At 42.8% G+C, this 12471-nt stretch overlaps 1 protein-coding gene across 1 annotated transcript; it reads right to left on the bottom strand.

Annotated features, from left to right (window-relative positions):
• Window positions 1–4257: 4257 nt before the first annotated feature.
• LOC137363022 (histone H2A-like) lies at window positions 4258–4647 on the bottom strand. The gene has a single exon (XM_068027143.1). It carries the CDS (start codon window positions 4645–4647, stop codon window positions 4258–4260), a length of 390 nt encoding a protein of 129 aa, XP_067883244.1.
• Window positions 4648–12471: the final 7824 nt, after the last annotated feature.

Genomic DNA, 12471 nt, shown 5'->3' with positions numbered 1-12471 from the left:
TGGTTGTGCTACACTCATTGGAGTTTAGAAGAATGAGAGGTGATCTTATGAAACATATAAGATACTGAAGGGGCTTGACAGGGTATTTACTGAGATGATGTTTCCCCTCATGAGGGAATCAAGAACTAGGGGGAACAGTTTCAACATAAGGGGGCTCCCATTTTCGATGGAACTGAAGAGGAATTTCTTCTCTCAAAGGGTTGTTGTTCTTTGGAATTCTCTACCCAAGAGGATGGTGGAGGCTGGTCATTGAATATATTCAAGGCTGAGTTAGACTGACTTTTGATTTACAAGGGAGTGAAGTGTTATTGGGACAAGCAGGACAGTGGAGTTGAGACTATGATCAGATCTGCCATGATCTTATTGAATGGTGGAACAGACTTGAGTGGCGGAATGGCCTAATCCTGCTCCTAGTTATTATGTTCTTGCATTATAATGCCAGGTGGAATTAAAAACTTGACTTGTGCAAATATCCCTGCTCCAGCAGGTATTCCCATTCATGGAGCAGTGCAGATGTTGGGTTGTTCCTGGATGTCACTAAATTGTTATAAAACTACCAAAGAAAACCTGATCAGCAGAAGCTGAGTGCTGCAGTGGAATCAGACACTGACACTCTTTGTATTACTGATCATCCTGTGTGGTTGGTCATAATGATTATTAATTGAAATATTACATTCATGTCTTTTCTAGTTTCTACCTCAATTGATCTTGAGTTACAAGAGATATTTTTCTTTCCTTCTGTCAGCAAATACTTAAAGGAACCAGAAGGATTGTGATGATTCCCCAGCACAAGGATATGTACAGTCCACTCCTTCTAACACAGAGTAGGTACATTATCACTCCCAGCGCTCAGAGACACAGACAGGCCATGAGTTCCACAGTCACAGAGAGCAGAAGCAGTCAGACTCACACTGATCCCAAGTTCCAGAGACACATTTTCAATCCAGCAGATAATCAAACAAAGCAGGAGAGGCAGAAGTTGTTTCCAATTCACCCCAACTCAGTAATGCTGAAAGGTAGATCCATCAATCTCAGTTCAAAATCACACCCACTATCAGATTGAAAGGCACCGGATCAATCCCACAAGAGTGCACCCTAAGCTACAAATTATATATGAGGTAGAGCAGCTGATGGAAACGTACAGAATGAATCCTAATAATGTAGCCCAGACTGCAGACTGAGTGACAGATTACAATGTAGTACAAACATCTGATACAGTATCAAAAGGAAAGTTACAGTATTATGTCAATTAGTGCACACTGCACTGCACATTACATACCAATCCAATAATCTCTCCAAGAGCTGTACTGAATGATATCGTATCAATTGAATGATTCTGATTATACTGAGCATGCCATGTGTGAGTTTGAAATATATGTTGTCATTCACAAATGTGTTCATACAGTTGCAGACTAAATACTAGTCCAAAAAGCTCAGACCACAACTGAGTAAAACACACAGTTAAAATGTGCAGTGGTTTATATTTTAAAATACCAGTGAGACAAGAAAATAGTGATACATTATGGTGTCCAACAAATAGTTCTCAATAGCATCCCGTAGATACATATTAAGTACAGGTACAGAAGAATTCCACACTCATACAGCACCAGCGTCACATAGATACAGAATGTATCACGTTTGCAGACAATACCAGTAGCTGGGAGATACAAAATTCATCCCACTGTAGTGGACTGTCCTAGAGACAGACACATAAAAAATGAATTGTAACACACATTCAGTACCAGAGACTGCCAAATGCAAAATGAGCCCTGGATATGCACACGCAGACTGTACCAGAAACTGACTGATACAGAATGAGACCCACACTCATACGTAGTACCAGAGGCTAACTGGTAAAGAATAAATACAATATTCACTTCCAGTACCAGAAAATAATATATGCATAACAGATATCACTCACATACACGAGCAGAGATTGACAGACAACAGAATGAATCCCACAATCTCATTCAGTACCAGATACTGACAGGTACAGAATGAATCCCATACACACTGTACTAGGCACTGAAAGACATAGGAAGAATTGCACAGTCACATACAATAGAAAACACTGACAGATACTGTAGGAGTCACATGCTCACAATCATTACCAGATACTGTTGAAAAGAGAGTTAATCCCACACTTGCATTCATTGCGAGAGACTGAGATACATAAAAGATATCCACACTCACATAGAGTAACAGAGACTGACATGCAGAACTTGAACCACACATATGCATAGTAGCAAAGTCTGAAAGGTATTGAGTCAATCCCACAATCAGATACAGTGTCAAAGACTGATCGGCATATTTGAGTTCACTTCCATAGAATAACAGAGATTTTCATGTACAGAATGAACCTTATTTCACATTCAGTCTGGATACTGATAGATACACAATGAATCCTACAATCATGTTCAATACCAAGTTCAGACAGACACCATATATACCCCCCACTTATTCACAGTATCATAGACTGACAGACACAGAGTGAATCACAAAATCAATTAATTTCAGAGACCAGCAGATAGAGAATTAATCTCACTCTCACAGAAAGAACCAGAGATTGACATATATACATTGATACCCAAGCTCACATAAAATGACAGACACATAATTAAAACCATGGCATATATAGTACTTTAGACTGACACATAGAGAATGAATCACACAGTCACATTCTGACTGTAAAGAGTGGTGCATACAGAATGAATCTCACACTCACATTTAGTTCCAGACACTGACAGATACAGAATGATATCCACATTCAGCCACAGGAGCAGATAGATACAGAAGCTGCCACGCATACAATACTCATGATTGACATACAGAATGAATCACACAATCACATTTAGTTTCATAGACTGATACTCAAATAATCTCACACTCAGACACAGTACCACAGACAGATAGATGTAGAATTAAACTCGCTGTCACATAATGTACCAGAAAGTGTCAAAATTAATCTCATAAAGTACAAAAGATGGATGGAATTTGTCTCACACTCAATGTAATCACCTACACTGAGCACGCCAAGTGCAAGACGGTCACTGCCATGGATGTGGTGTACGCTCTGAAACGGCACGGCCGCACTCTCTGCGGATTCGGCGGCTGAACAATTCGACTCTTTTCAGCAAACACACAACAAAGGCTCTTCTAAGAGCCACCCACCGCCTCACAGAGCGAGCAGTGACCGAGAAACGGGAGCTGGGATAGGCTGTTTAGAACAGTTCAATCAATCTGAAATATTTCAGATTTCCAGCATTCGCAGTATTTTACTTTTAATTCTTTGTTCAATCAATCTGCTGTGTTCGGGATGAAAAAAAATGGAATCCCCGAATTTGACATTTCAGTTGCAGCAAGGATGTGCAGTGGATTTGATTTTCTAAACGGGCTGTGTAAACAGTGCCCGAGGCTCTACAGTTCGTTATTTCCCCAGTCGACACATGCCCTCAGTGAAAAGCCACATCACTCCTCCAGAATCACTCATTGTTTTCATAGAATTTCAAAATGATTTCGCTGCAATGAGGGAATCCGGGAGTTTTGCAGCAGCCGTTAAATCGGTCACTGGAACCAGACCCACTTGTGATGTTATTTCCCCCGAGACGGTGTTTCCTGCACTGAAACTGACAGGGTTTGTGAAACTGATCAGTTTCAGCTCAGTCATTCAGGGACCTGGAATTCCCACAGTTTGAGCCCGCGCTCTCCCGAGCTCACTTCTGATTGGTCACCCTCTTCTCATTCACATGTCTTAACCAATCGCAGAGCTTCGAATTAGGAAATACAACAAATCACTGGCTTAAATTGGCAGACAGTTTGAATTCGAAAAAGCCGCCAATTTCAGTGTCGGAAAGAAGCGAATTGATGGAAAATCTGGCGTTAGTTTAAAGCTGTTCGTAAAATCGCGCCACGACTTTGTGCCGATAAAAGCGGAATAAAAAAAGTTTGTGATGGGTTAGATATATTACGTAGTTTTAATCTGTGATTTTTTGTCTACTTATCTGTAACTGGCGGTAAAAGACTCTATTCAGCAATCTGTCACGGGACAAATAACTCAAAATTGGTGTTGAAGTAATAAATTAGACAGGTTTGAGGGGACAGTGAGAAATCACTGAAACAGATGCTTAAACATTTGAAATAGTTCTCATTCGGTCCTGTTACTGACATTTTGGAATCAGACAGGAACCAGCCCTTTCACAGAGACTGTGGGTGGCTCTGAAAAGAGCCTTTGGTTTATTAGATGACATTTCGGCCGCTTTACTTTTTCTGGGAGCTCTGAGCGCTGGTTTTCTTGGGCAGCAGCACGGCCTGGATATTAGGCAGCACCCCACCCTGAGCGATAGTCACCCCTCCCAGCAGCTTGTTGAGCTCCTCGTCGTTGCGCACGGCCAGCTGCAGGTGTCTGGGAATGATGCGGGTCTTCTTGTTGTCCCGGGCCGCGTTGCCAGCCAGCTCGAGGATTTCAGCGGTCAGATACTCGAGCACAGCAGCCAGATAGACCGGGGCTCCGGCACCCACACGCTCAGCATAGTTGCCCTTTCTTAGGTGCCTGTGAACACGGCCCACCGGGAACTGCAGTCCAGCCCGGGAGGAGCGAGACTTGGCCTTGGCCCGAGCTTTGCCGCTGGTCTTTCCTCTTCCAGACATTTCCACAATCTCACAAATACTTTCACAAAGAATGAATAATTTCCGCAGCATTTACTTTACTTAGAGACTGAAAACTCTCCCCATTGGTCGCTACTAAATTCACCTCATTTGCCTATATTCTTCACCAATCAGGTCACTGACAAACAGAAGTGGGCGGGATTTACCGCCACAACATCAGAAGCAGAAAATTTGTCAATTTCAAAAAGCCCGCCAATTTCATTGTCGGAAAGGAGTGGATTAAAATAAATGTCATCCTTAGTCAAATATTTAAAATCCCTTCTCTTTATTTTGTTCTATTCAACTCTTTCCGTCACCAATTACAGACGCGGGTTTAAAATGTTGTTTAAATTGTGGATCTTTCTACAATTGCTTTCAAACTGTCCCGGGAGGTACTAAATCCCTGTTCACAGCACTTCCCTGAAGGGAAACATTCAGTTTATCTTCAATCAGAGCCCAGTGTCCTTCTCTGAAAAGAGGGAGCCGGATCGAGTCCTCAAACAGCCCTTAGTCTGCTGTGTAATAATCCCATTCCGGGCTGTAACACTGCGGAGAGTTGCTGTTCATAAAATGATGAATCGGTTCACATTTCAGGAATAGGGTGAAGGGACTGAGGTCTGACCCTTACCCCTGAAAGCAGCTGTTAATGCGGTCATTCAGGGGCTGTGCAAAACCACAATAACAGCTTTAAGCAAAAAAGTAAAGGCGGATGAGCGGATTATGGGTTTGAGTTCGGTTTATGGGACAGCAGACAAAAACACAGCAGTGGGACATTTATTATGTTACACATTGTCTTAAAATGATTTCATAGAGATCTTCGGATGCAGCTGTTTCAGAGAGATTGTGGGTGGCTCTTAAAAGAGCCGTTGTGTTTGGGATGTTTTTTCAGTCCATTGTGCAGTTTTACTTGGAACTGGTGTACTTGGTCACCGCCTTTGTCCCTTCCGACACGGCGTGCTTGGCCAGCTCCCCGGGCAGCAGCAGGCGCACGGCGGTATGGATCTCCCGGGAGCTGATGGTGCTGCGCTTGTTGTAATGGGCCAGGCGGGAAGCCTCACCCGCGATGCGCTCGAAAATATCGTTCACAAACGAGTTCATGATGCTCATGGCCTTGGAGGAGATGCCGGTGTCGGGGTGAACCTGCTTCATCACTTTGTAGATGTAGATGGAGTAACTCTCCTTCCTCGACTTTCTCCGCCTTTTGCCGCCCTTTGCTGACGGTTTACTCACAGTTTTCTTGGCGCCCTTCTTAGCAGCTGCTTTCTTCTTCTCCTCTACCATCTTCAGTTTCAATTTCAGACTCAGAAATAAACCAAACCCCTTCCGAGTGCGGATTAAATAGACAATCCCACAGCACTATGCTAATGAGGGATGGGGGAAAGTAAAGATTGTGATTGCGTGATTGGGAGTGATGTCACAATGGTTTTTTATTGTAATTTTACTATTGGTCTCTTTCGCCATCCAATCAGATTAAATATTTGCAACCAATCACAAACACCCATACTGCAATCAGGAAGTATATTTCACAAAGACTCTCTCCAGCCCCAGTTTCTGTTGAAAGAGCCGCTCCCTGTGTGGAGCTTCCTGGAAATGTCCTGGCTGTTGTTGGGAGGACACTTATTGACTGATTCTGTGTCGTTGTGTCTCTGCTATTGCATGTGAGTGTGCAATTAATTTCATTTTTAGTCTAGACTACTGTGTTTGAGTGTTTTATGTAATTTGGTAACTCAGTCTCTGGTGCTGTATGGATTCATTCTGTCTCTGTCAGGTATTGTGTTTGAGTGTGAGGAGATGAGGTGGAGTGATGCCGCAAGGAAGATGGAAAAGAGCATTGTTGCCGATGACACAGCCTTACTTGACCCCAGTTTGCACTCGGATTGGGTCAGTGATAGATCCGTTGGCAAGGATTACAGCTTGCATGTCGCAGTGCAGTATGTTTGAGGAGGACATTCCATAATCCCTCTCGGTTGGTAGAGTCGAAGGCCTTTGTCAGGTCAGAGAAGGCTATGTATAAAGGTTGCTGCTTCTCCTTACATTTTCTTGAAGTTGTCTTGCTGTGAAGATTATGTTCACTGTGCCTGTTGATGGACAGAATCCACATTGTGATTCCAGTAGGAGTTCTTCAGCCACGGGGAGGAGGCAGTTGAGAAGGACTCTTGTGATGACCTTCCCTGTGGTGGACAGCAGGGATACCCCTCTATAGTTAACACAGTCGGTCGTGTCAACGTTTTTTCAAGATGATCACAATTACCGCATCACGGCGATCCCCTGACATGCTCTCCTCCTTCTAGATGAGGGAAATGAGACATGTATTTGTGTCGAGTGTTTCTCTGCCATATTTTAGAATTTTGATGTGAATTCTATCTATTCTGGCAGTCTTATTGTTTTTTAGCTGTCCATCTCTAGTATCATGTGTGAATGTGGGATTCATTCTGGACCTGTCACTCACTGGTACTTTGTGAAAGTGTGAGATACATTCTGTATCTGTCAGTCTTCGGTATTGTATGTGAGTGTGGAATACATTCTGTCAGTGGCACTGTGTATGAGTATTTGATTCATTCTGTCAGTCTCTGGAATGTTATGTGATTTTGGACTTAGTCTTAATCTGTCAGTGGTTCTGTATGTGTGGAATTCAAGGTATATCTGTCAGTATCTCAGTGTGTGTGTGAGTTCATTCTTTATCTGTCAGTCTGTGGTGATTTATGTGAGTTTGGCAGTCACTGAATCTGCCAGGTACTGTAGGAGTATTTGAGAATGATTTTGTATGTGTCAGTCTTTGCTACTACATAGGAGTGTGGGATTAATTCTGTATCTGTCAGCCTTTGGTAGTGTGTGTGATTGTGGGATGAATTAATTCGCAGTCATTGGTGCCCAGTATGAATGTGGAAATCATTCTGTAACTCAGCCTGATATTGTTATGTGAGGGTAGAAATCACGTGTATCTTTCGATCCTGGGTGCTGACTGTGAGCATGGGATTCATTCTGTACCTGTCGGTGGTACTGTATCTATCTGTGGGATTAATTCTGTACCTTTCAGTCACTGGTATTGTGTATGAAAGTGGGATTAATTCTAGATCCACCACACATTGGTTGTGTGTGTGTGTGTGTGTAAGAACATAAGAAGATACGAAATAGGACAGGAGTAGACCATTTGGCCCATCAAGCCTGCTCTGCCACTCAATAAGATCATGGCAGTTCTGATTGTGGCCTTAACTTCACTTTCCTGCCTGCCCCCATAACCATTGACTCTGTTGTAGATCAAACATCTGTCTATTGCTGCGTTGAATATATTCAATGACACAGCCTCCACAGTCCTCTGGAGAGCAGAATTCCAAAGATTAACTACCCTCTCAGAGAAGAAATTCCTCCTCATCTCCTTCTTGAAAGAGCGACTGCTCATCTTTATCTCTGGCCCCTAATTCTACAATCCCCCACAAGGAGAAAAATCTACCTGTCCAGCCCACTGAGAATCTTACAGGTTTCAATAAGATCACCTCTCAATCTTCTAAACTCCAGTGAGTATAGGCCCAGCCTGCTCAACTTTTTCTCATAAGACAATCAAACATCCCAGCAATCAGCCGAGTGAACCTTCTTTGAAGTGATTCCAATGCAAGTAATTTCCTCCTTATGTAAGGAGACCAAAACTGTATGGGGATGGGATGTCACTATTGCCCTGTAAAGTTATGGCAAAACTTCCTTACTTTTATACTCCATTCCCCTTGCTAAAAATGCCAATTACTTGCGATACCTTCATGCTAACATTTTTGTAATTCATGTACCTGGGCACCCAGATTCCTTGGTACAGCAGCATTCTGCAGTCTCTCTCTATATAAATAATATTCTGTTTTTCTATTCTACCTGCCAAAGTAGACAATCTCACATTTCCCCATATTATGCTCCATCTGCCAAATGTTTTCCCACTGACTTAACCTATCTATATCTCTTTGCAGACACATTTTGTCCTCCTCACAACTTTCTTTCCTACCTATCTTTGTACCATCTACAAATTTGGCAACAATATACTTGGTCCCTTCACTCAAGTTATTAATATAGACCATAAATAGTTGAGGCCCCAGCACTGGACCTGTGGCATTCCATTAGTTACAGTTTGCCAATCTGAATATGCTCCATTTATCCCCACTCTCTGTTTTCTGTGAGTTAGCCAATCCCATATCCATGTGTGGATAGTTTTCAGTTTGTATCTGTCAGTGCCTGGTACTCTATGTGAGTTTTGGACTATTTCTCAATCTCTCAGTGCTACTATTTGTGTGTTAGGTTGCTTTAGATGACTCAGGCTGAGGTACTGTGAGTGAGTGCAATAATCAACCCATAGTTTTCAGCATCTGGCACTGAGCATGTGTTTCAGCATCACTTTATCTGTCAATATCTAGTCAATATCTATATATCATTATATAACCTTCCATCCCTGGGACTGTTTGCAAGTCTGGATTCATTCTACATAAAATGTCAGCACAGCAACAGGCCACTGATGTGGTTGGTTTTAAGCAGACAATATGTTTGAAGTTTTGCCAAGTATTAAATATCTGTCACTGTGAACATAATAGTGAAAGATAACGTGTCTTTCAATCTGATACAGGATTGATGTGCAAATGTAACTCAGGCTGTACTAATCAATTTGATCAGTGCCATTCAGTCTGAGGGAGAATCTTGGACTTGTGTGTAAAATGAGCTCAGTCTGGAATTGTACAGTATCTTCCTTCTGACAATATGAGGTTTTAGGACTGGTATGTAATTTATAGCTCAGACTAAACTCATCAAATTTATAATGTATCTTTTAGTTTCACAATCCGGATGAGTTTTAAACTGGAATCTGAGTTTGTATCTCAGGTTATACTATATTTCAGAATCTCTCAATCTGATTATGCACTTGTGATTTTGACTTGTATCTAATGTATATGTCTGGACACATTATGGGAATTAATACTGATAATAAACTCATCATGACCTGTGTAAATATTGGATCTCAGAAGATGGTTTTTTTTTTAGAATTAGAATTAGAATTAGAACATTACAGCGCAGTACAGGCCCTTCGGCCCTCGATGTTGCGCCGACCTGTGATACCATCTGACCTACACTATTCCATTTTCATCCATATGTCTATCCAATGACCACTTAAATGCCCTTAAAGTTGGTGAATCTACTACTGCTGCAGGCAGGGCGTTCCATGCCCTTACTACTCTCTGAGTAAAGAAACTACCTCTCACATCTGTCCTAAATCTATCACCCCTCAACTTGAAGCTATGTCCCCTCGTGTTTGCCATCACCATCCGAGGAAAAAGACGCTCACTTTCCACCCTATCTAACCCTCTGATTATCTTATATGTCTCTATTAAGTCACCCCTCCTCCTCCTTCTCTCCAACGAAAACAATCTCAAGTCCCTCAGCCTTTCCTCGTAAGACCTTCCCTCCATACCAGGCAACATCCTAGTAAATCTCCTCTGCACCCTTTCCATAGCTTCCACATCCTTCCTATAATGCGGTGACCAGAACTGCACGCAATACTCCAGGTGCGGTCTCACCAGAGTTTTGTACAGCTGCAGCATGACCTCGTGGCTCCGAAACTCGATCCCCCTACTAATAAAAGCTAACACACCATATGCCTTCTTAACAGCCCTATTAACCTGGGTAGCAACCTTCAGGGATTTATGCACCTGGACACCAAGATCTCTCTGTTCATCTACACTGCCAAGAATCTTCCCATTAGCTCAGTACTCTGCATTCCTGTTACTCCTTCCAAAGTGAATCACCTCGCACTTTTCTGCATTAAACTCCATTTGCCATCTCTCAGCCCAGCTCTGCAGCCTATCTATGTCCCTCTGTACCCTACAACATCCTTTGGCACGATCCACAACTCCACCGACCTTAGTGTCATCTGCAAATTTACTAACCCACCCTTCTACATCCTCTTCCAGGTCATTTATAAAAATGACAAACAGCAGTGGCCCCAAAACAGATCCTTGCAGTACACCACTAGTAATTAAACTCCAGGATGAACATTTGCCATCAACCACCACCCTCTGTCTTCTTTCAGCTAGCCAATTTCTGATCCAAAGCTCTAAATCACCTTCAACCCCATACTTGCGTATTTTCTGCAATAGCCTACCGTGGGGAACCTTATCAAACGCCTTACTGAAATCCATATACACCACATCCACTGCTTTACCCTCATCCACCTGTTTGGTCACCTTCTCAAAAAACTCAATAAGGTTTGTGAGGCACGACCTACCCGTCACAAAACCGTGCTGACTATCTCTAATGTACTTATTCTTTTCAAGATGATTATAAATCCTGTCTCTTATAACCCTTTCCAACATTTTACCCACAACCGAAGTAAGGCTCACAGGTCTATAATTACCAGGGCTGTCTCTACTCCCCTTCTTGAACAAGGGGACAACGTTTGCTATCCTCCAGTCTTCCGGCACTATTCCTGTCGACAATGACGACATAAAGATCAAGGACAAAGGCTCTTCAATCTCCTCCCTAGCTTCCCAGAGAATCCTAGGGTAAATCCCATCTGGCCCAGGGGACTTATCTATTTTCACACTTTCCAAAATTGCTAACACCTCCTCCTTGTGAACCTCAATCCCATCTAGCCTAGTAGCCTGAATCTCAGTATTCTCCTCAACAACATTTTCTTTCTCTACTGTAAATACTGACACAAAATATTCATTTAGCACTTCCCTATCTCCTCTGATTCCACACACAACTTCCCATTACTATCCTTGATTAGCCCGAATCTAACTCTCATCATTCTTTTATTCCTAATATACCTATAGAAAGCCTTAGGGTTTTCCCTGATCCTATGCGCCAATGACTTCTCGTGTCCACTCCTTGCTGATCTTAGCTCTCCCTTTAGATCCTTCCTGGCTAGCTTGTAGCTCTCAAGCGCCCTAACTGAGCCTTCACGTCTCATCCTAACATAAGCCTTCTTCTTCCTCTTGACAAGGAATAGGATGTAGGATGTAGGATGGGGAAGGAAACTGCAGGGGATGGGCACAAACGAAATGTGGAGCTTATTCAAGGAGCAGCTAATGCGTGTCCTTGATAAGTATGTACCTGTCAGGCAGGGAGGAAGTTGTCGAGCGAGGGAGCCGTGGTTTACTCAAGAAGTTGAAGCGCTTGTCAAGAGGAAGAGGGCGGCTTATGTTAGGATGAGACGTGAAGGCTCAGTTAGGGCGCTTGAGAGTTACAAGCTAGCCAGGAAGGATCTAAAGGGAGGGCTAAGAAGAGCAAGGAGAGGACACGAGAAGTCATTGGCGGATAGGATCAAAGAAAACCCTAAGGCTTTCTATAGGTATATCAGGAATAAACGAATGATAAGAGTTAGAACAGGGCCAATCAAGGATAGTAGTGGGAAGTTGTGTGCGGAATCAGAGGAGATAGGGGAAGCGTTAAATGAATATTTTTCGTCAGTATTTACAGTAGAAAAAGAAAATGTTGCCGAGGAGATTACTGAGATACAGCCCACTAGGCTAGATGGGATTGAGATTCACAAGGAGGAGGTGTTAGCAATTTTGGAAAGAGTGAAAATAGATAAGTCCCCTGGGCCAGATGGGATTTATCCTAGGATTCTCTGGGAAGCCAGGGAGGAGATTGCAGAGCCGTTGTTGTTGATCTTTAAGTCGTCATTGTCGACAGGAGTAGTGCCGGAGGACTGGAGGATAGCAAATTTTGTCCCCTTGTTCAAGAAGGGGAGTAGAGACAGCCCTGGTAATTATAGACCTGTGAGCCTTACTTCGGTTGTGGGTAAAATGTTGGAAAAGGTTATAAGAGACAGGATTTATAATCATCTTGAAAAGAATAAGT

This window comes from Heterodontus francisci, unplaced genomic scaffold (assembly GCF_036365525.1).
Source record: "Heterodontus francisci isolate sHetFra1 unplaced genomic scaffold, sHetFra1.hap1 HAP1_SCAFFOLD_51_2, whole genome shotgun sequence".
NCBI classification, from domain to species: Eukaryota; Metazoa; Chordata; class Chondrichthyes; order Heterodontiformes; family Heterodontidae; genus Heterodontus; species Heterodontus francisci.
This window is presented reverse-complemented; position numbering and strand designations above follow the sequence as displayed.